Source organism: Hyla sarda, chromosome 2 (genome assembly GCF_029499605.1).
Source record: "Hyla sarda isolate aHylSar1 chromosome 2, aHylSar1.hap1, whole genome shotgun sequence".
Lineage (NCBI taxonomy): Eukaryota > Metazoa > Chordata > Amphibia > Anura > Hylidae > Hyla > Hyla sarda.
Window position 1 is genome coordinate 274661801 of NC_079190.1, and position 24749 is coordinate 274686549.

Genomic DNA, 24749 nt, shown 5'->3' on the forward strand with positions numbered 1-24749 from the left:
CACCTTTGGCACCGATTACATCCTCGAGTCTTCTTGGATATGATTCCACATGGTTTGTACTCCTGGATTTGTTGATTTTCTGCCATTCTTCTCTGCAGATCCTCAAAAGCTCTGTAAGGTTGCATGGGGACCAACGGAGGAAGCCATTTTCAGGCCTCTTCAGAGATGTTCAATTGGGTTCAAGTGAGGGCTCTAACTAAGCCACTGAAGGATTGCACACCAGGATTATGTGATATTATACCATTCTCTGCAGACTCTTTCAAGCTCTGACAGGTTGGATGAGACATCGGTGGACAGATATTTTTAGGTATCTCTAGTGATGCTTGACTGGGTTCAGATCAGGGATTTTGCTGGGCTACTCAAGGAGATTTACAGTTATTCCTAAGCCACTACAGGCTAAAATTTTCATTAAGAATATTTCTGTAATTTGCTCTATTTAGATTTTCATTAACCTTGACCAGTCTTCCTGGTACAGCCGCTGAAAAATACCTCCACAGCATGATGCTGCCACCACCATGCTTCACTGTAGAGATTGTATTAGGCAGGTAAGGAGTGCCTGGTTTCCTCCAGACATGACACTTAGAATCTAATTTAAAAATGTTGATTTTGGTTTCATCAGACCAGAGAATCTTGTATCTTACAGTCTCAGAGTCCTTCAGGAGCTTTTCTGCAAAACTCCAGGTGGGCATGCACTCATGTGTCTTCTGCTGAGGAAAGACTTCCTTCTAGCTACAAAGTCCACATTGGTGGAGCGCTGCACTGCTGGCTGATATTTTTGGAAAGTTTCTAACATCTATACACAGGACCTTTGGAGCTCCATCAGAGGGACCATTGAGTTCTTGGTGACCTCTCTTCCGTTTCTACGCAGTACATTTTTCGGTAAAAATGACACCTTATCTTTATTTTGTAGGTCCATACGATTAACCCCTTAAGGACCAACACAAGTAAACCTGTACGCCCCTGAAAGACCAGGCCTGTTTTTTCAAATCAGGGATGTCTGACTTTATTAGAGAATAACTCTGGTAACGTTTTGCCAATCACGATAATTCTGACATTGTTTTTGCGTCACAAGTTGTCCTTCATGTTCATAGTAAAAGTAAGCCGATATCATTTGTATTTTTTTATTTTTATTTTTTTTTTACAATGCAAAAAATCATGAAATTTAAAAAGAAAATTAAGATTTTTTGCTATTTTAACACTAATAGGTTGCATATATTTCTACTTACTGCCCAAATAGTTTATGAAACTTATACTTTTAGATGTCTACTTTATTTTAACAGAATTTTTTTTGTTTATAATTCACATTTTAAATTAATTAGAAGCCTAACAATTTAACTTGAAATCTTGAAAATTTAGAAAATTTGAAAGGTAAATTTTTTTTATGTGCTATGCAAGGTTTGCAGAAATTTGAAGGTGGTAGAACATAGGAACACTCCCCCCCCCCCCCCCAAATGACCCCATTTTAAGAACTAGCCCCTTCAAGGTATTCGCTTGGGGGGTACAGTGAGTATTTTAACACCATAGTTTTTTGGCAGGAATTATTACAAAGTCAGTGTTAAAAATTCAAAATTTGCATTTTTTCACAAATGCATCATTTGTGGGACATATTTTTTGTACATCACTTCTGATATTGCAAGAAATGCACCCTATATTTTATTAAGCTGCTCGGCCCGTGTTTGGCAATATCCCCACTTAGGCCATATTTGGTTCCTTGGCCACGTGGTAGGACTCTGAAGGAGAGGAGCGCCATTTGGCTTTCAGGGCATCATTTTAGGCCGAATGTATTATAGGCCGCACTTCATGCCTGTTTTAGCTGCCAGAACCATAAAGAACCCCCACAAGTGTCCCCATTTTGGAAACTACACCCCCTAAAGTATTAATCTAGACCAAAAGTGAGTACTTTGAGTCCTTTTTGTGTGGCTGGAATGGATGCAAAATCAGTGGAAAAATTAAAATTTTCTTTTTCACAATTGCATCATTTGTGGGACATATTTTTTGTGCATTGCATCTGAAAAGTAGAAAATGCACCCCATATTTTATTACACCGTTTGTCCCATGTTCAGTAATACCCCCGCTTAGACCATATTTGGTTGCATGGCCACATGGTGGGACCCAAAAGGAGAGGAGCCCCATTTGGCTTTCAGGATATCATTACACAAATTATGGGCCGCACTTCATCTTGCAAAGCATTCTATCTGTCAGGACAATACTGCACCCCCAGAAGTGACCCCATTTTCGAAACTACGCCCCCTAAAGTATTCACCTAGGGCAAAAGTGAGTACATTGAGCCATTATTGTGTGGCTAGAATTATTTCAAAGTCAGTGGAAAAAAATAGCAAATTCTTTATTTGTAGGCCATCATTTTGGTTAGTTGCTTTTGAAATGGAGGAAACACTCCCATATTTTATCACGCTGTTTGTCCAGGGCTGGGCAGTACCCCTACTTAGGCTATATCTGGTTGCCTGACCGCCTGGTAGGACTAAGAAGGAGAGGAGCCCCCTTTGGCTTTCAGGGCATCATTATATGAATAGTCCCCATTCATACTGCATTTCTGCAGTATAGGTGTCCGTTGTCATGTCAAAAAAGGGAAGCCAATGTATACTGTACCCGTCTCATTCAGAAATGGATGGAGCTGCTACAGTATACGTCAGCATCACTCTTTTTGACGTGATGCTGACGGATACCTCTAACACTGCACAAACGCAGTATGAACGGGACGCAGTGTAGGGGCACAGAGCACATCCGCGGCTTATTTCACACAGCGGATGCCCCCCAGCAGTCACAAGGGGCGAGATCACTGTTGTGGCTGGGTAGCTCAGTGTATCCACTCATGACTGCCGGTGGGAAATCCGCCGCTATGAGTGGACACACAAAGCTACCTAGCCGCAGCAGGGAGCTCATTATCGTGACTGCTGGCAGGCATCCGCAGCATGTAATATGCTGCGGATGTGCGCGTGATCCTACACATTATGCATTTTTATTTTTGATTATATTTATTTTTTACACTTTTTACACTTTTTTTTTTTTTTTACATTTGTCATTACACTTTCTTTTTGACACTTTTATTTATTTTATATTATTTTACACTTTTTTAATACTTTGGAATACTTAGTATTCCAAAGTATTGCAGTTATATGCTGTCTGCCAGTTTTACACTAGCAGGCAGCATATCAGGACGTGCCTCAGGCACGTCCTATCAGGCAATAACCGGGGCAAACCTGGGGGTCCTAGTAAAGACCCCCGGCTGCCCAGGTAAGCAGCAGCACCCCGCGATAGTTGCGGGGTGCTTCAGGAGAGAGACAGAGGGAGCCCCCTCCCTCTGTCAAAACTCCTTACAGCTCGCGGTCGCTTCCGACCGCGGCTGTAAGGGTTAAACTGCCAGGACCGAAGTTTTCTTCTGTCCCGGCAGTAACGCAGGTCCCCACCCGCCGGGGATTACACACAGCACCCCGCGATCGCGCTGCGGGGTGCTGCAGGGGTGACAGAGGGAGCTCCCTCCCTCTGTCATAACACTTACAGCCAGCAGTCACTTCCGACCGCGGCTGTAAGGGTTAAGATGCCGGGACTGAAGTTTACTTCAGTCCCGGCATTGCGGCAGGGTCCCGGCTGTGTGTTACAGCAGAGTCCCTGCTGCGATCTCGTGGGTGCACTGGGCATACACGTCCTAATGGCTGAACGTGCATTCAGCCTAGATGTGTATACACGTCCATGGTCCTTAAGGTGTTAAAATGATTCCCTACTTATATAGGTTTAATTTTGTCGTACTTCTGGAAAAAATCATAACTACATGCACGAAAATTAGTACGTTTAAATTTGTCATGTTCTGACCCCTATAAGTAATTTTTCCGCGTACAGGGCGGTATGAGGGCTAATTTTTGTGCGTGGTTATCTGAAGTTTTAATCAGTACCATTTTTGTTTTGATCAGACTTTTTGAACGCTTTTTATGGTATAAAGAGTGACCAAAAATACGCTATTCTGGACTTTTGAATTTTTTTGCACATACGCAATTGACCGTGCGGTTCAATTAACTAAATATTTTTATGGTTCGAACATTTACGCATGCGGCGATACCACATGTTTGTTTTTATTTACACACTTTTTTTTAAATGGGGAAAGGGGGGTGATACAGATTTTTGTTAGGGAAGGAGTTAAATCACATTTATGAATTTTTTTTTTTGCAGTGTTATAGCCCCCTCTAGGGACTGCAACATTTCATACACTGAATGCAGGCACTGTTCAATGCATTGCCATTGGAATGCATTGATCAGTGTTTTCTGCGCTTGATTGCTCAAGCCTGGATTTCAGCCGGGAAAAAGGTAAGGCACCTCCCGCTGTCCTTTCAGCTGTTCGGGATGCTGCGATTTCACCGCAGCAGTCTTGAACAGCTCCGCTGAGCCAGTCAGTATGGATTTCGGCCGTTTTAGATGCCGCAATCAACTTTGATCGTGGCGTCTAAAGGGTTAATACCAGACTTCAGCCCGATCGGCGATGTCCGTTATTAGCCGCGGGTCCTGGTTGCTGATTGCAACCGGGACCCCGCAGATACGAAGCGCACTCAGCTTCTGAGAACACTTCACAGATCAGGAGCCGGCCACGGACGTAAATATTCGTCCGTGGTCGTTAAGGGGTGGTGTTGCTAGCCCTGATTCATAATAATACTAGCCTTGACTAAAGGGGCAATGCCTAAAATTTATTTTGAACAAAAGCAAAATATTGTATAATTAAAATCATGAAATAATCAAATTTATCGCCTGACCCTAAAGAATACCATCTTCTCTCATTCTGGCGTTCACATTATATGTTATGAAACATATTAGAAGCAAGCGTTTAAAAGATACAAAATAATATAAACCCATTTTTTTGTCCTGTAGAATTTGGAGGCAATTCACACCACAGAATGTCCACCTGGAGGAATTCTGAGTGGACATTCCATGAACAGCAGGCGCCGAATAAATGAACATGTTTATACTTTCCGTGCAGAATTAGAATTTCCACAGTGGAAAATTCTGCCGTGGAAATTTTGCATTGTGCAGCAGAATTTTCGAGTGGAAGGTGAAGACGACACACATGACAGACCACAAAGGACAGGCCACACAAGCTGTAGACCGAGAACATACAATCAAACAGGGTGTGCATCTGTTTATTGAGAAGCACAGAAAGCAGCCTCTGCCGGGGGTGGGGGTAAAAATCACACAACATTTAACATCTACATCTCAGCATAAGGGAGAAGAGATCACTAGAAAGAGAAATTAGTACAGATATGCAGCTGTGATAGTACATGAAAATCTATTTATGGCAGCAGATTCCTACATACATTATACATACAAAAAGAGTGTCCACAGTTTATAAAGCAGCACCAAATAAAGACAATGTGAAAGAGTAGAAATAATAAGGTACTATGATTTGTACTACCTGAAAGAGGCCATGATGGTGGACCACTCCATCCTGATTGTGCAGTAGAGATAACAGGGAATATTCAGTATGTAACAACATTTTGCCTTGTCTCTCCTCCTGGGTCTCTCCCAATTTGTCTGGTCGTTCTTCCAAACTCAGTATCTAAAGGATTGAGAAAATAGGAAGTTAGACGACAATATATTGATAGGGTAGGCCTTTAACCCCTTAACGACGAAGGACGTAAATGTACGTCCTGGCGACGTGGTACTTAACGCACCAGGACGTACATTTACGTCCTAAGCATAACCGCGGGTATCGGAGCGATGCTCGGATCATGCACGACAGGTCCCGGCTGTTGATCGCAGCCAGGGACCAGCCGGTAATGGCGGACACCCGCGATCACGCGGATGTCCGACATTAACCCCTCAGATGCCGTGATCAATACAGATCACGGCATCTGCAGCATTGCGGTCACTAAAATGGATGATCGGATCGCTCACAGCGCTGCCGCGGCGATCCAATCATCCTGCACGGCAGCCGGAGGTCCCCTCACCTGCCTCCGCTGTCTTCTGCTCTGATCTGACTTCCCGCAGACCAGAGCAGAAGATGACCGATAGCACTGAACAGGATTAGCAATCGAATGATTGCTATAAATAGTCCCCCATGGGGACTATTAAAGTGTAAAAATAAAAGTTAAAAAAAGTTAAAAAAAAATGAAAAAACCCTCCCCCAATAAAAACGTAAATTATCCCATTTTCCCTATTTCACCCCCAAAAAGTGTTACTTTTTTTTATATACACATATTTGGTATCGCCGCGTGCGTAAATATCTGAACTATTAAAATAAAATGTTAATGATACTGTACGGTGAACGGCGTGAACGTAAAAAAAAATCCAAAATAGCTGCTTTTTTTAATAACATTTTATTCCCAAAAAAAATTTATAAAAAGTGTGTTAAAAGTTTTATATAAGCAAATATGGTATCTATAAAAAGTACAGATCACGGCGCAAAAAATGAGCCCTCATGCCACTGCTTATACGGAAAAATTAAAAAAGTTATAGGTCTTCAAAATAGGGGGACTTTAAACGCACTAATTTGGTTAAAAAAAGTTTGTGATTTTTTTTAAGCACAACAGTAATAGAAAAGTATGTAATCACGGGTATCATTTTAATCATATTGACCCAAAGAATAAAGAACACATGTCATTTTTACCATAAATTGTACGGCGTGAAAACGAAACCTTCCAAAATTAGCAAAATTGCATTTTTCTTTTTAATTTCCCCACACAAATAGTATTTTTTTGGTTGCGCCATACATTTTATGGTAAAGTGAGTGATGGCTTTACAACGGACAACTGGTCGCGCAAAAAACAAGCCCTCATACTAGTCTGTGGATGAAAATATAGAAGAGTTATGATTTTTTGAAGGCGAGGAGGAAAAAACGAAAACGTAAAAATAAAATTGTCTGCATGAGGAACTGGGGGGTATAAAAGGGTTCTCACTATGCTCTGTCATGCTTCGTGGGAAGACACAGATATTACACACCTCTAATAATTTCCAAGAAATTATTAGCATGTGCTATGACAAGCAGATGGGGATCCAGCATACTGCTGGGGCAGAGTCAGAGACATGCTGAACTCGAAGGATACAATACATAGAATATCAATATCTTCCAAGGTCACTGCAAGAAGGTTGTATTGTTTTACATTTTAATGCTGTAATCTCATGACAACTAACAGCCTAAGTTTTACAGTCATATAAAGGTAGGAGCACATCTGGAGAACCTACACTAACTTCTTGTTTTCCATTTAAGAAGTATGTCTGTAACCGGACATTATCTATTTATGTTCTCATGTGTTTGCATGGCTTTCTTCTGGGTACTCTGGTTCCTCCTACGCTTCATTAACATACTGATAGGTTATTAATAGGTCCTAACATGTATGTGTCTCCTGGCTGAGACAGAGGATTTTGCTGGCTTATGGCAACCTGTTTAGTTTGTCCACCATCTTACTATTTCAGAGTGGTCAGATGTGCCAACAAAAGCGGAGAAAGCGCTCACCTTAAGCTGATAGAAGTCGTCTGTGCCATCCTTCCGTGCCAAGCACTGCACAATGCTAGGCACAGGAGAGTTGCCTAATCGTGGACCTTTATAAAATTAAAAAAGATATATATATATATGAGAAAGGGGGCAGTAAAATAAAATCCAAAATATATACACAGCATATAGTATACATAGTAGAATGTATTTAGTAAAAAAACTAGAAATGTCATTGTGCTCTTGACACATTTAGGGTCCGTTCTGTTTTTTTTTTGCGCTCTGAATGGATCCCAACACTGCCAGGTCCTATTGACTTGAATGGGGTCTGTCGGGTGTCTGGTATTTTAGGGGAGTTGAGTGTTGAGACTGGACATGCAGTATTTTTTACTTCTCCGCCCAACTCCTGTCCTTTTCGACTGACTGAACGGAGGCACTCCATTTACCAGAGCACAACGGATGTGTGAACTTATGTACATCAACTTCTTTTGATCCTTACCAAAAGCCACAATCCTGTGACTGGCATATTCCCCAATCAATTCTATTGGATTGCCATTGTGTTACTGTTTGCACATCCAAAATGTTTTCATAGTCAAAATCAAAGTTGTCGTTATGACACTTTTATATTCACCTTGACGCCAACGAAAAAGTCAAGAAAACGTAGCATATTCGTCACAGATGTTCACCACCTATTGGTCCAAGATACTGGCATATGTATGCTTTATATAACAAGGAGCTAAATGAATTGCAGCCCACATATTATACAGCACACATTGGCCCTCATTTACTAAGAGTGGAGTGTCGGTTTGTGCTTTTGCAAGTCCTTTGCTCCTTTTTTTACTGATGCTATTTACTAATCTGTCGCCCAATTTCCCTTTCTTTCTGTATTCTGTGCGACAGAAAAAAGTCTCTGCAAATTCTGACTACATTAGAGCTTGTACTACTACCCCATCATGGAACAAGGTCTGTTCCATGTTGGGGGTAGTAGTAGAGGGGCTGAGGTATTCATCTCACCAGGTCTCACTTCTGAGACCCGATCCGATCAGATGTTATTAAGCAGGGGAGCGGGCGGCATGTTCCGATCCTCTGCAATGTACAGTAAACTTTCATTTTTAAATTCCCCACAAGGAGCCCTGAATGGCCGGGACCGAGGAGCCAATCAGGGCTCCTGGCAGGGTTTTAATATAGAAGCGCTGTGGTGGGCAAAGATTTATAGAATCGCTGGCCCCTCCAGCGTTTCTATAGATCTTTCCCCCTGCTGCGCTATATCAAACTTCGTGCCCACTGTGCTTGAATAAATGTACTGCCCCCCCCAGCCCTATTATTTATCTATACTGACCCCCGCTGCGCATATATATATATATATATATATATACTGACCCCCCCGAGCTGAACATATTAATATTCATATTTTCTCCCTCCCCTGGCTGCCAATGAATGAAAACTCTATTAGCGGCGGAGAGGAAGGCTGCTCACGCTGCTAAGAGTTTGTCATTCATAGCGGGCAGCAGCTGCATATCATGCTGTGGGGGTCAGACATATGGATATATGTCTGACCCTTACATCATACATATACAAATGCCGGCTCACCGCTATGAATGACAAGTAAAGCAGTGCAGGGAGGCTCGCGCTGCTGCTCCCAATAGCTTACTTGTCATTCATAGCGGTGAGCCGGCATTTGTATATGTATGCTGTGAGGGTCAGACATATATCCATATGTCTGACTCCCACATCATGATATGCAGCTGCTGCCCGCTATGAATGACAAACTCTTAGCAGCGTGAGCGGGCAGCAGCCTTCCGCTCCGCCGCTAATAGAGTTTTCGTTCATTGGCAGCCAGGGGAGGGAGAAAATATGAATATTAATATGTGCAGCTGGGGGGGGGGGGTCATATATATATATATATATATATATATATATATATATATGTGCAGCGGGGGTCAGTATATGCGCAGTGGGGGTCAGTATAGATATATAATAGCGCTGGGGGGGGGGGCAGTACATTTATTAAAGCACAGCGGGCACTAAGTTTGATATAGCGCAGCAGGGGGAAAGATATATAGAAACGCTGGAGGGGCCAGATATATACCCCCCCCATTCAGGGCTCCTGGTGGGGAATTTAAAAATGAAAGTTTACTGTACATTGCAGGGGATCGGAACATGCCCCCCGCTCCCCTGCTTAATAACATCTGATCGGATCGGGTCTCAGAAGTGAGACCTGGTGCGATCAATCCCTCAGCCCCTCTACTACTACCCCCAACATGGAACAGACTCTGTTCCATGCTGGGGGTAGCAGGAGTCACTCCATTTTGAGGAATTTACCGACAGCTCTGAGCTGTCTGTTTTCTGTGAAGCAAAATTCACAGGTTTTCTCTTTTTGTTGGGAACACGCCCCTTTTGTTGTTGTTTTTTTCTCACTCTGAGTGATTTTGATTTTGTTGGGTTGTGCGCCAGATTCTGGCGCAAAACCCGACAAAAAGTGTCGGGATCCTGTTAGTAAATGATACCTTTGTCACAATATAAGCCCCCTAGTAAATACCTGACTCTCACACTACTTGATGAATATAACTAAAAGGTGTAGATCTTGACAATTCTTCTATGCTGGCTAGTTTTCTACAAAGGTAACTGACAACAGCACGATTTCCACAGTCCCAAGATGCCAGGTAGACAACATTTCAATAATTCTGAATCCTAGTTATCTGAATCATGAAAAACACACTTGAGGAATGATACTTTTTGGCTGTCCATCTGTATGCCAACACGCTAGTGCTGCAGTACACACCTAAATAAACTACAACTTCCAAAAAAAAAAGAAAGAAAGAAAAAAATATATCCAAAACCAAGTAGTTTCCACTCACCGAGAATGAATGGCCCAGCCCTCTTGGCATTACTTCCAGAGATACTGCTGCACAGTGCCTTTGATCTGGCAGATGTCTCTCCAGAATCCCTTTCAGATGCTCTTCTCTTCATCCTCTATCTGGAAGAGAGAAGCGAGAAGAAAGGGATGGATGGGGTGAAATGCTGCTTGCTCACTTCCATGCCTTTTCCCTGCATACTTTCTCCACCTACTGATTTTACAGTCAGTTCCTGAGCAGACAAATCTCCATCTGCTCAGTTTACAGTCGGATACCATACACATCGGAGAAATTAACAGGTCTTCCACATAAAATAGGTCAGAAGTGTTTAATAGAGATGAGCGAATTTACAGTAAATTTGATTCGTCACGAACTTCTCGGCTCAGCAGTTGATGTCTTATCCTGCATAAATTAGCTCAGCTTTCAGGTGCTCCCGTGGCCTGGAAAAGATGGATACAGTCCTTGGAGACTCTTTCCTAGGACTGTATCCACCTTTTCCAGCCCACCGGAGCACCGGAAAGCTGAACTCAATTTATGCAGGATAAGTCATCAACTGCCGAGCCGAGAAGTTTGTGACAAATCGAATTTACTGTAAGTTCGCTCATCTCTAGTGTTTAACAAAACAAAATAACAGGAACGTCTATTTCATTTGGCTAATAACAGCCTTTAAATCTTTCAACATTAAAAATGACTACTGAGGTCACCAAATTATTGCCAGACCACCTGCTGCTACCCTCAAAATGGAAACCATTAAAGTAGAAGTGCCATTCACGTAGAGCTGGGCGGTATACCGGTTCATACCGAAATTTTTGTGCTGCACGATATTAATTTTTCCCCATACCGCAATACCGGTTTGGCCCCTCCCCCTTGGGAATTAATGAATTATCAGCCCAGCGCTGCGCTGCGCTGTCCCCACATCGGGGAACTAATCATATGTGACCTGCCAGCGCTGTTCTGCTCCCCCCCCACCATTACCAAATCATGTTACCAGCCAGCGCTGTTCTGCTCCCCCCCCCAATTAATTATCAGCCCAGCGGGGTGCTACTCACATGTCACCAGCAAGCACTGCCCTCTTCCTTTGTTGGGAGCAGCTGGCGCTAGACCTCACTGTACGCCAGTGGTCTCCAACTGCGGACCTCCAGCTGTTGCAAAACGACAACTCCCAGCACGCCCGGACAGCCAACGGCTGTCCGGGCGTGCTGGGAGTTGTAGTTTTGCAACAGCTGGAGGTCCGCAGGTTTGAGACCACTGCTGTACACTGTATCCCTATGCCCGGGCTGCAAAAGATAAAGAAAATAAACTTTAACTTACCTACGTCGGCCTCACGCTGTTCCTGGGGACGGGAATGTCGGACAGCCGCCAGCCTATCACCGGCCAGAGCGATGTCCCGACCCGGCCAGTGATAGGCTGAGCCCACTGTCATGTAAGGAGCTCTGGCCGGCTTCTTAATGACAGTGGGCTCAGCCTATCACTGGCCGGGCGGGACATAGCTCTGGCCGGTGATAAGCTGACGGCTGTCCGACATTCCAGTCCCCAGCGTAAGCCAACGTAGGTAAGTTAAAGTTTATTTTGTTTATCTTTTGCAGCCCGAGCATAGGGATACAGCGTACAGCAGTGGTCTCCAACCTGCGGACCTCCAGCTGTTGCAAAACTACAACTGCCAGCATGCCCGGAGTTGTAGTTTTGCAACATCTGGAGGTCCGCAGGTTGAAGACCATTGGCGTACAGTATAGAGTTACAGCCAGCGCCGGTGGCCCGCAACAAAGAGGAGGAGGGCAGTGCTTGCGGGTGACATACGTGAGTAGTACCCCGCTGGGCTGATAATTAATTGGGGGGAGCAGAACAGCGCTGGCGGGTAACATGAATTTGGGGGGGGGGGGGGGGGAGAAATACCGTTATATACCATGGAACCGCCATAAGTTACAAAAATACCGTGATACACATATTTTGTCTACAAGGAAGTGCACACTATTTCTCAGTCATTGGACTGTAAATAAGCTGCAATACAGGAATGCTGCCATGCATTGTAAGAACAGTGGTCCCGTCAGTGACAATGACGCCATTCTTACATAACCCACCGGTGCTATTATACGGCAAGTGATAATGTTACCAAGAGAATTTACCACAGAGGACATCCATAGAAGAGTTATTCATTACCGCCGGCACAGCATAATCCGGTCCCACATGTTGCATCATAGCCGCGGTAAACTAAAGAGCACAATACAGTCATATGTACATTATTACATGTCCCCAAAGGATTTCTTCATTTTGGGTGAGTGTAATTCTAGACAAAGTTACAGCAGAACTGCAATGTCAATGCCCTGTCAGTATGTTTGTTCTTCAGGCTGATGTGTTCATCATCATCATGTCATCGTGCTGAATCATCATTGTTTTTTATCCTTTCTATATATTATATCTATTTATTTCACTTTTCACCATGAAGCCAAATTAAACTGGCTATTTATTGGAGACCTTAACCCCTTAAGGACCCAATTTGACCTTAAGGACCAGGCCAATTTTATTTTAGCGTTTTTCGTTTTTTTCCTCGCCGCCTTCTAAAATCCATAACTCTTTTATATTTCCATCCACAGACCCATATAAGGGCTTGTTTTTTGCGTGACCAATTATACTTTGTAATGAAACCTCTCATTTTACCTTAAAATGGACGGCGAACCCAAAGAATTATTTTTTTTAAAGAGGAAACTTAAATGAAAACCACAATTTTGCACATTTTGGAGGGTTTTGTTTTCACATATAAATATAACTTTATGGTAAAAATGACATGTGTTCTTTATTCTGTGGGTCAAAACGATTAAAATGATACCCACCATGGCTAGATACTTTTATATTTTTGTACCGCTTAAAAAAATTTAAAAACTTTTTGTACAAAATCAGTAATCTAAAATCGCCCTATTTTGACAACCTAAAACTTTTCCATTCTTCCGTATATGGGGCGGTATGAGGGCTCCTTATTCGCACCATACTTTTGAATGATATCACAGTTACATAAATAAAACTTTTAGATCGCTTATTTTTATTTTTTTTTAAAACGTGACAAAAAAAAGCAGCATTTTTGGTCTTTTTTTTATGTTTACACCGTTCACCGTATGGGATCATTAACAGTATATTTTGATAGTTTGGACATTTACACATGCGGCGATACCAAATATGTTTATAAAAAAAAAAAAAATGCTTTTTGGGGGGTAAAATGGGGAAAAGGGACAATTTTCGTTTTTATTGGGGGAGGGGATTTTTCAAATTTTTTTTACTTTTTATTTTTACATTTTTCAATTTTTTTTATTTTTTAACACTTCTTATGTCCCCATAGGGGAATATGCATAGGACATAGCACTGATCAGTATTATCTGTGATCTGCTCTGCTCAATCTCACACCAGAGCAGAAGACGCCAGGAGACGGCCGGAGGCAGGTGAGGGGACCTCCGGCCGCCATTACAGATGATCGGACCCCCACAGCAGCGCTGCGGGCGATCCGATCATCTATTTTAACATGCAATTGCGGCAGATGCCGTGATCTGTATTGATCACGGCATCTGATGGGTTAAAGGCGGACAGCCACGCGATTGCGGATGTCGGCCATTACCGGCGGGTCCCCGGCTGCTCATAGCCGAGACCTGCAGAGTATGACGCGAGCACCACTCCGATGCTCACAGTCATACACAGGACGTAAATGTAAACGTACATTTACGTCTGTGGTCGTTAAGGGGTTAAACGAGTTAAGGGCTTATTCAACCTATGTATTTTCTCAGCAAAATGCCACTACAGCAGCCTCCAATTGTTCCCAGTGGAATTCTACTGCACCATTCACACTACGGAACTTCTGCTGCTGAAATTCCAGATCCCAAACTCACCAAAAGAATGAATATGTTAATTCTTACAGCGGAATCAGTTTTGAAAGTCATTGCAGTCTATTGAGACGGCGCATTTCTAAGTGGTCCTTGCACTTGCTTGTTTCACCATTGCCTGCTCCAGGCGGAAATTCTGCACGGAATATTTCTCAGGATTGCATAGTGTGAATGAACCTTAAAGGGGTACTCCGCCCCTGGCATCTTATCCCCTAGCCAAAGGATAGGGGATGTTAGATCACCACGGTCCCGCTGCTGGGGCCCCCTGGATCGCTGCTGCGGCACCCCACCATCATTACTGCACAGAGAGAGTTCGCTCTGTGCGTAACGATGGGTGATACAGGGGCCGGAGCAGCGTGATGTCATGGCTCCGCCCCTCATGACATCCCCCTTCCCATAGACTTGTATTGACGGGGCGGGCCGTGACGTCACGAGGGGCGGGGCCGTGACGTAACGATGCTCCGGACCCTGTATTGCCCGTCATTACGTGCAGAGCGATCTCGCTCTGCGCAGTAATGATAGCGGGGTGCTGCAGCAGTGATCCCCGTGGGTCCCCAGCAGCGGGACCCCAGATAGGGGATAAGATGTCTAGGGGCGGAGTACCCCTTTAAGGGCCCACCCATACTGCCAAAATTTAGCAGGCAAAATTCCACTTGCAGCCTGGACCTACAGAATAAAAATAATGTGTTATTTTTACCGAAAAGTGCACTGCGTAGAAATGGAAGCCGGCGTTTTTTGTTTTTTTTTTTCATTTTAACCCACAAATAGTTTTGTTTTGCTGCAGATTATGTTATAAAATAAGTAATGTAATTACCAAGTACAATTGGTGACGCAAAAAATAAACCCTTATAAGTGTCTGCAGGTGCAAAATTGAACGCGTAATGATTTTTAGAAAATGAGGTAAAAGCAAAAGTGCAAAAACAAAGATTTTTTTGAGTCCTTAAGCTGAAAATGGGCTGAGTCCTTAAGGGGTTAACCAATGTGGTTCTTTAGGCCTTGTTTACATTTGTGCTGGAGCTCGGTGAGTCTATGAGGAGACCTCTCCGTGCCAGGAATTGTCCAGAGTAGGAGCAAATCCCTATAGCAAACCTGCTCTGGACAGTTCCTGACATGTTCAGAGGTGTCGGCAGAGAGCACTGTGGTCAGACTAGAAAGAACTATACAACTTCCTGTGGAGTATACAGCAGCTGATAAGTACTAAAAGGATTAAGATTTTTATATAGAAGTAATTTACAAATCTGAATAATTTTCTGGCACCAGCTGATTTGAAAACTTTTTTTTTACTTCCTGAGTACCCCTTTAAATAACAATGTCTGACATGTAGGGGATTTATCACACCTTGAGCTTAGATCAACCAATCAGATTCCAGCGGCTTTCTTTAAAAAGAAAGTTTGACTGGCTGAGATATACTTTCTAAACAGTAGTTACACTTTAAATTCATCTTTACTCCCAAGACAACGTTCTATTTGCCAACAAGAGGGCAGGGTGGCATCTGACAATTCTGCTGTCAGTCATGACAAGAGTCGCAGATCCAAAAGCTTTGGGCAGAGCTTCCAGCCGGGAAGAATTTACATAAAAAACACATCAATCATAATAAAACGCAAGCTACCTTTATAAACTGATGAAGAAACTAACCCAGGCAATGAAATATTTTGAGGCTTTTCGTTTGTCAGCGGCCTACATTCTCACTTGTAAAGTATTCTTAGAACTTTACAGTCTGATAATAAAGTTATTACAGCAGTGAAGAGGTTAAAGTGCTACCCAACAATACATCAACATAATGACTGCCTGCCTAATGAATGAAGTGTGTGGAAAGCCAAGCCGGCTGTGTTTATAGGAGCGTAATTGTAGAACAAAGCTCCTCTTACATTTCCTCACAGAGGTGCGTGGGAACACTTTTATTCCATGCAAACCAAATTCCAGGCAGGCGGAAGGCAAAATGCCCAAGTCTGCCTAGAATACTGTACTTCATATGGAAAATGGCTTCTTCTGGTGAATTGGAAGACACTAAACACTTCTACCACAACCAATATATTTGGAATGTGCATTATACTCAATACTTTTCTTTGTATGTGATCAATTGGACTTAAAAGTAACATTTTGACCTAGACCGAAACTGTCTGGTTTTACCCGTAACAACCAATCACGGTTCAGCTTTCATTTTACCAGGAGACCGCCAAATTTCTTTTTCCCTCTTCACATAACTCTTAGCTTTCCACCCACATAGCCATATGAGGGTTTGTTTTTTTCGCAGCCAATTGTATTTTGTAATGACCCCTTTCATTTTACAATAAAATGTACAGTCACAAAAAAAATAATAATAATTTGGCAGTTTTTTTTTTTTGGAACAATTGATTTTTACGCAGTGCATTTAAATGGTACTCCGCCCCTAGACATCTTATCTCTATCCAAAGGATAGGGGATAAGATGCCTGATCGCGGGGGTCCCGCCGCTGGGGACCCCCGTGATCTTGCACGCCGCACCCCGTTTAAAATCAGACGCTCCTGGTCTGATTACTGTCCATCACAGGGCCGGAGCATTGTGACGTCAAGGCTCCGCCCCGTGTGATGTCACGCTCCGCCCCCTCAATGCAAGCCTATGGGAGGGGGCATGACAGCGTGACTCCCCCTCCCTATGGGCGGGGGCGTGATCGACAGTAATCAGACCCAGAGCAAACACGTTCCGGGGACTGATTTAAATCGGGGTGCGGCGTGCAAGATCACGGGGTTCCCCAGCGGGGGGGACCCCTGCAGTCAGGCATCTTCTCCCCCTTGCAGCCAGCAAGACCCCGCCCCCTTGCAGCCAGCAAGACCCCGCCCCCCCTTGCAGCCAGCAAGACCCCGCCCCCCCTTGCAGCCAGCAAGACCCCGCCCCCCCTTGCAGCCAGCAAGACCCCCCTTTTAGCCAGCAAGACCCCCCTTTTAGCCAGGAGGAACCCACTTGTAGTTGCTTACTTGCCTGTCGCCGCTCCGCTGTCCCGTTCCCTTTACTGCCGCTGCTCCGTTCTACCGTCTGAATCATGTGGTCTTATGGAGGAGCATGTGACATACACATCACTCCTTCCTCCGTTGTGTTACGCTGGGCGCAGGGGAGGAGGTGGAGTGACGTGAGTGTCACATGCTCCTCCATAAGACCACATGATTCAGACGGCAGAATAGAGCAGCGGCAGTAAAGGGGACGGCGGAACAGGGCTGCAGCATGATGCGGATCAGAGAAGCAGCGGAGCACTCCACCAGGTATCTGCTATGGTATCGGGGACATTAGACCAGTCCCCGATACCATGCAAATACCGGGTATCGGCCCCGATACCGATACTGGTATCAGGACATCCCTACCCAAAATAAAATAATTTACTCTGTAGTATACAGCCGCTAATAAGTACTGGAAGGATTAAGATTTTTTAATAGAAGTAATTTACAAGTCTGTTGAACTTTCTGCCACCAGTTGATTTAAAAAAAAAAAAAAAAAGTTTTCACCGGAGTACCCCTTTAAGGCAGTTTACTGACATGCAACGTGATTCAGTGAATCATCATGTTATTGCATATACTGGAATTGTTCCGTATGTCCACGTTACCAACAACAAAGCACTGCGTCCACAGTTCAGTCAGGTGTTACTCAATATCAGAGCTACATCAAGGGCATAGAAGCATAGTAAATAGATATAAACTATACTGACCAAAAGCAGACCAATGACAGCTTATCAAAGCCTATAGTCCTGCTGCGGTATATACCAGAACACTTATTGATGGTATTCTGATGTAAGTACAAACTAAATGTCATATGAATGCCCAGAATATTACACATATCTAGGTTTCCTAATAAAATGTCAGTTTTATTTTTCTATTTTCAATATGAGAAGAAAAAAAAAAGATAAAAGGGGATCATTGAAGACAGACCTACAACACCCACGGACACCACAGTAAAACTGAAACTAAGTTCACTGTGTTTCTGGTACAGATGAGTAAAGATAGGAAGCTGGACTGTCACCACACATCAACCCACTAAGGCAGCAATGAATACCCATGTGTCATGGATTTCCATGAGAAAACTATATACAGATATATTGGCTCATTTCTGCTGTGTTGTGAGGATACAGCCACCTCCCTCCAGATGGCCCCTATTGTAACCTAGTTGTCATAATGTACAGTTTACCAAATGACACCTGAGTAAACAGTTCTGGAATAACCACTGTCAGAGGACCTGCCCCCTTTAAACTGGTCGCACCACCATTCCAGAAGCTTCATGTGTTAGGAGACTACTGTCGCACGTACTCGTTACATCAATACAGTAGACTGAACTTGTCACCAGTTTTGTCTATTAGGGTGTTTTCACACGGCCGTCTGTCCGTTTTTTTTTATCCACGTTTCGATTCTGTTCTTGCAGGCTGTTAACTGATTAAACACTGTTTAAAAAAAATCCCATCCTTGTTAATGGGATTTTTTTACAATCCGTTTATATCCCATTGTACCCTTTCTGCACTCATTTCCATTTCGTTGATGGCAGAAAAAACGGCGCATGCAGTATTTTTTCTTCCGCCAAAAAAGTTAATTTAAAATTGAAGTCTATGGACAACGGATGAGCCTTAAATATCATGTTTGCATCCGTTTTTTGATCCGTTTTACTTCTGAGCATTTTGGCTTACTAACTGAACAATAACGGATCCGTTATTTTTTTTAAAGTCCATTTTTATTTCTGACGGGAGAAGAATGGGACGGGTCTAGACGCCCATGTGAACGCAGCCTTGGAATTGTGAAGGGCCCAGATTCATCAAACTGTGTGAGAGAAAAAAATAGAGTGATTTTCCCACAACAACCAATCACAGCTCAGCTTTCACTTTACCTCAGCTTGTTAGCTGAGCTGTGATTGGTTGCTGTGGGAAAATTACTCTCTGTTCTCTCACACAGTTTGATGAATCGGGGCCACGGTCACTACCTTAAAGGACAACTGCAGCGGAATTACACTTATCCCCTATCCACACGGGATAGTGTTTGATCGCAGGGGGGTTTGATCGCAGGGACCCCCCCCCCCTCGATGTAGAGAGATGTATGGAGGAGGCGTGCCGGCCACATATGCTGCTCTGGACAGTTCCTGAAATGGACAGCAGAGGTCAGCAGAGAGCACAGTGGTCATGACATCAGAGGAGTGGCATTTCTTTTTTGAATTTCTCTTTAGTATACAGCTCCTAAAAAGTACTGGAAGGATTACAAAATTTTTATAGAAGTGATTTACAAATCTGTTTAACTTTCTGGCACCAGTTGATTTAAAAAAAATAATAAAGTTTTCCACGGAAGTACTCCTTTAACCTCTTAAGGACCCAGGACGTACGGGGACGTCCCCGCACCCTGGGCCTTAAGGACCAAGGACGTCCCCGTACGTCCTGGCGTTTTCCGGTCTCTGCCGCTCGCCGGGCAGAGATCGGAACTGGATGCCTGCTGAAATCCTTCAGCAGGCATCCAGGGCAAACGCCGAGGGGGGCCATGTAGGCCCCCCATGTCGGCGATCGCCGCAAATCGCAAGGGAAATCGCCCTTGCGATCTGCGGCGATACCGGGCTGATCGGGTCTCTGGGACCCGACCGCCCGGTAATTTCGCATGATCCCGGCTGTCACAGACAGCCAGGACCATGCTGAAGTATCGGAGCGAGGTGGCAAGCCGGCCACCTCCTCCGATCCCCTGCGATCTGTCGGTTAGTGAACCGACCAATCGCAGGAGGGGGGGCGGTTACTTCCTCCCGTCCTGCCCGGCCCCTGAAAGTCCGGAGAGGACGGGAGGAAGACCGGAGGACGAGGCGGGGGACGGGGGAGTGCTAGGGACCGGCCCCGGTACTTACCTCGTCCCTGAAGACCCGGATCCCGGCGAGGAAGATGGCGGCGGCGGCGACAGGTGAGTAGATCTTCAGCCGCGGTCGGGCCCTTTACAGCAATGCACGTCGCCGTAAAGCGACATGCATTGCTATAATAGGACCCTGTAAACTACAACTCCCAGCATGCCCAGACAGCCCTTGGCGTCTGGGCATGCTGGGAGTTGCAGTTTTGCAACATCTGGAGGTCCACAGTTTTTGGACCACTGTGCCCTTCCAGATGTTGCAAAACTACACATCCTCAGCATGCCCTTACTGTCCAGGCATGCTGGGAGTTGTAGTTCTGTAACATCTGGCCCTTCAGATGTTGCAGAACTACAACTCCCAGCATGCCTGGACAGTTTTGGCATACTGGGAGTTGTAGTTTTGCAACATCTGGAAGGGCACAGATTGGGAACCACTGTATTAGTGGTCTGCAAACTAGTCCTCCAGATGTTGCAAAACTACAACTCCAAGCATGCTGGGAGTTGTAGTTCGGCAACATCTGGCTCTAAAGATGTTGCCGAACTACTACTCCCAGCATGCCTGAGAATGTTTGGGAGTTGTGGTTTTGCAACAGCTGGAGGCACACTGGTTGGGAAACATTGTTTCCTAACTCAGTGTTTCCCAACCCATGTGCCTCCAGCTGTTGCAAAACCACAACTCCCAAACATTCTCAGGCATGCTGGGAGTAGTAGTTTTGCAACAGCTGGAGGTCCCCCCCCTGTGAATGTACAGGGTACACTCACATGGGCAGGCGGCTTACAGTGAGTATCGGGCTGCAAGTTTGCAATGCAGCAAATTTTGCGCGGCAGCTCAAACTCTCTGTAACCCCCCCGCCCGTGCGACTGTACCCTAAAAACACTACACTAACACAAAATAAAATAAAAAGTAAAAAACACTACATATACACATACCCCTACACAGCCCCCTCCCTCCCCAATAAAAATGAAAAACACCTGGTACGCCACTCTTTCCAAAATGGAGCCTCCAGCTGTTGCAAAACAACAACTCCCAGTATTGCCGGACAGCCGTTGACTGTCCAGGCATGCTGGGAGTTTTGCAACAGCTGGAGGCACCCTGTTTGGGAATCACTGGCGTAGAATTCCCCTATGTCCACCCCTATGCAAATCCCTAATTCAGGCCTCAAATGCGCATGGCGCTCTCACTTCGGAGCCCTGTCGTATTTCAAGGCAACAGTTTAGGGTCACATATGGGGTATCGCCGTACTCGGGAGAAATTGACTAACAAATCTTGGGGGGCTTTTTCTCCTTTCACCCCTTATGAAAAGGTGAAGTTGGGGTCTACACCAGCATGTTAGTGTAAAAAAAATAAACTTTTTACACTAACATGCTGGTGTTGCCCTATACTTTTCATTTTGACAAGAGGTAAAGGGGAAAAAAGCCCCCCAAAATTTGTAACGCAATTTCTCCCGAGTACGGAGATACCCCATATGTAGGCGCAAAGTGCTCTGGGGGCGCACAACAAGGCCCAGAAGGGAGAGTGCGCCATGTACATTTGAGGTGATTTGCACAGGGGTGGCTGATTGTTACAGCGGTTTTGACAAATGCAAAAAAAAAAAAACCCCACATGTGACCCCATTTCGGAAACTACACCCCTCACGTAATGTAATAAGGGGTGCAGTGAGAATTTACCCCCCACAGGTGTCTGACGGATCTTTGGAACAGTGGGCTGTGCAAATAAAAAATGTTGTACAGCCCACTGTTCCAAAGATATGACAGACACCAGTGGGGGGTAAATGCTCACTTTACGCCTTCTTACGTTCCTCAAGGGGTCTAGTTTCCAAAATGGTATGCCATGTGGGGGTTATTTTGCTGTCCTGGCACCATAGGGGCTTCCTAAATGCGACATGCCCCCCGAGCAAAATTTGCTCTCAAAAAGCCAAATATGACTCCTTCTCTTCTGAGCATTGTAGTTTGCCCGTAGTGCACTTCAGGTCAACTTTTGGGGTACCTCCATACTCAGAAGAGATGTGGTTACAAATTTTGGGGGGTATTTTCTGCTATTAACCCTTGCAAAAATGTGAAATTTGGGGGGGAAACACACCTTTTAGTGATTTTTTTTTATTTTTTTTTTACGTATGCAAAAGTCGTGAAACCCCTGTGGGGTATTAAGGCTCACTTTATTTCTTGTTACGTTCCCCGAGGGGTCTAGTTTCCAAAATGGTATGCCATGTGTTTTTTTTTTGCTGTCCTGGCACCATAGGGGCTTCCTAAATGCGACATGCCCCCGAGCAAAATTTGCTCTCAAAAAGCCAAATATGACTCCTTCTCTTCTGAGCATTGTAGTTCACCCATAGTACACCTCAGGTCAACTTATGGGGTACCTCCATACTCAGAAGAGATGGGGTTACAATGTTTGGGGGGTATTTTCTGCTATTAACCCTTGCAAAAATGTGAAATTTGGGGGGAAACACACATTTTAGTGAAATTTTTTTTAAATTTTTTTACATATGCAAAAGTCGTGAAACACCTGTGGGGTATTAAGGCTCACTTTATTCCTTGTTACGTACCTCAAGGGGTCTAGTTTCCAAAATGGTATGCCATGTGGGGGATTTTTGCTGTTCTGGCACCATAGGGGATTCCTAAATGCAACATGCCCCCCAAAAACCATTTCAAAAAAACGTACTCTCCAAAATCCCCTTGTCGCTCCTTCGCTTCTGAGCCCTCTACTGCGCCCGCCGAACACTTTACATAGACATATGAGGTATGTGCTTACTCGAGAGAAATTGGGCTACAAATATAAGTATACATTTTCTCCTTTTTCCCCTTGTAAAAATTCAAAAATTGGGTCTACAAGAACATGCAAGTGTAAAAAATGGAGATTGTGAATTTTCTCCTTCACTTTGCTGTTATTCCTGTGAAACACCTAAAGGGTTAAAACGCGGACTGAATGTCATTTTGAATACTTTGGGGGGTGCAGTTTTTATAATGGGGTCATTTGTGGGGTATTTCTAAAATGAAGACCCTTCAAATCCACTTCAAACCTGAACTGGTCCATGAAAAATTGTGAGTTTGGAAATTTTGTGAAAAATTGGAAAATTGCTGCTGAACTTTGAAGCCCTCTGATGTCTTCCAAAAGTAAAAACACGTCAATTTTATGATGCAAATATAAAGTAGACATATTGTATATGTGAATAAAAAAAAAAATTATTCGGAATATCCATTTTCCTTACAAGCAGAGAGCTTCAAAGTTAGAAAAATGCAAAATTTTCAAATTTTTCATAAAATTTGGGGATTTTTCACCAAGAAAGGATGCAAGTTACCACAAAATTTTACCACTATGTTAAAGTAGAATATGTCACGAAAAAACAATCTCGGAATCAGAATGATAACTAAAAGCATCCCAGAGTTATTAATGTTTAAAGTGACAGTGGTCAGATGTGCAAAAAATGGCCGGGTCCTGAGGTGTAAAATGGCTGGGTCCTTAAGGGGTTAATGTTCCCCAAACTGTGGCACAACTAAAAGGTCCCAGCATGTCATATCAGCGCATAAGAGTTGCAGCTCTGCAACAGCTGGGGAGTCAGGGTCAATTCACACGGCGGAACTTCCACCTCAAATTAAAGCCCATAGGCCCAGATTTATCAAACTATGTGAGAGTAAAACTGTAGAAATGTTTCCACAGCAGCCAATCACATCTCAGCTAATGAGCTGTGGTAAAGTGAAAGCTGAGCTGTGATTGGTTGTTGTGAAAAAAAATCACTCCAGTTTTACTCTCACATAGTTTGATAAATCTGGGCCATAGACTTCTCTGGGATTCCGCTTGCAGAATTTCAGAAGGTTGAATGGGAGTGCGGAATCCCAGAGAAGTCTATGGGCTTTAATTTGAGGCCAAATTCCGCCATGTGAACAGACCCTTACAGACTCATTCCTGTGTGGATAGTCTCTCTCCACATTTGTATTACAATGCATTCAGAGGGATTGCTCCACTCACCGTCAGCCATTTTACTGTAGTCTCCATAGACTAGTTGGCCTATACATTACAGGTTTGTCTGAGGAAAACACTGAATATTTCTCACCTAAATGACAATATATGGCAAACCTTTCTATTACAATCATGGGTCGGATAGGCCTAATAAGGAGACTGTGTACATGATACGGCCCTTACTATAGTTAAAGGGGTACTACCGTGGAAAACTTTTTATTTATTTATTTTATCAACTTGTGCCAGAAAGTTAAACAGATTAGTAAATTACTTCTATTTAATAATCTTAATCCTTCCAGTACCTTTTAGGGGCTAAATGCTACAGAGGAAATGCTTATCTTTTTAGATTTCTCTGATGTCATGACCACAGTGCTCTCTGCTGACCTCTGCTGTCCATTTTAAGAACAGGAGAAAATCCTCATAGCAAACAGACAGCAGAGGTCAGCAGAGAGCACTGTGGTCATGACATCAGAGAAATCTAAAAAGATAAGCATTTCCTCTGTAGCATTTAGCCCCGAAAAGGTACTGGAAGGATTAAGATTGTTAAATAGAAGTCATTTACAAATCTGTTTACATTTCTGGCACCAGTTGATTTGTAAAAAAAAAAAAAATTATAATAATAAGTTTTCTACGGTAGTACCCCTTTAATAAGTGACTGGGTCATTTGGTCTGTGGTGACAAGAACAAGATTGCAGAGACTTTCCGTGTCTCATTCCTCTGAAATGTCAAATGTCTTCCCTGTAGGTGAAAGTAGATGAAGCCAAGGCTGGTAGAACATTCCAGATTCCTAGCCTGCACAAGCAATGGGTAATGAGTGGT

The 24749-nt window shown here is 43.8% G+C and overlaps 1 protein-coding gene across 1 annotated transcript in view; it reads right to left on the bottom strand.

The window, feature by feature from the left end:
• STK40 (serine/threonine kinase 40) overlaps positions 1–24749 on the bottom strand; it is a 45642-nt gene that overhangs the window by 17041 nt on the left and 3852 nt on the right. The window contains exons 2-4 of the mRNA XM_056557138.1: positions 10288–10406; positions 7454–7539; positions 5414–5557 (exon numbers count right to left, since the gene is read on the bottom strand). Of these exons, the coding sequence (XP_056413113.1) occupies positions 5414–5557; positions 7454–7539; positions 10288–10399 (342 nt within the window). The 5' untranslated portion in view covers positions 10400–10406. The remainder of the gene's footprint in view (positions 1–5413; positions 5558–7453; positions 7540–10287; positions 10407–24749) is intronic.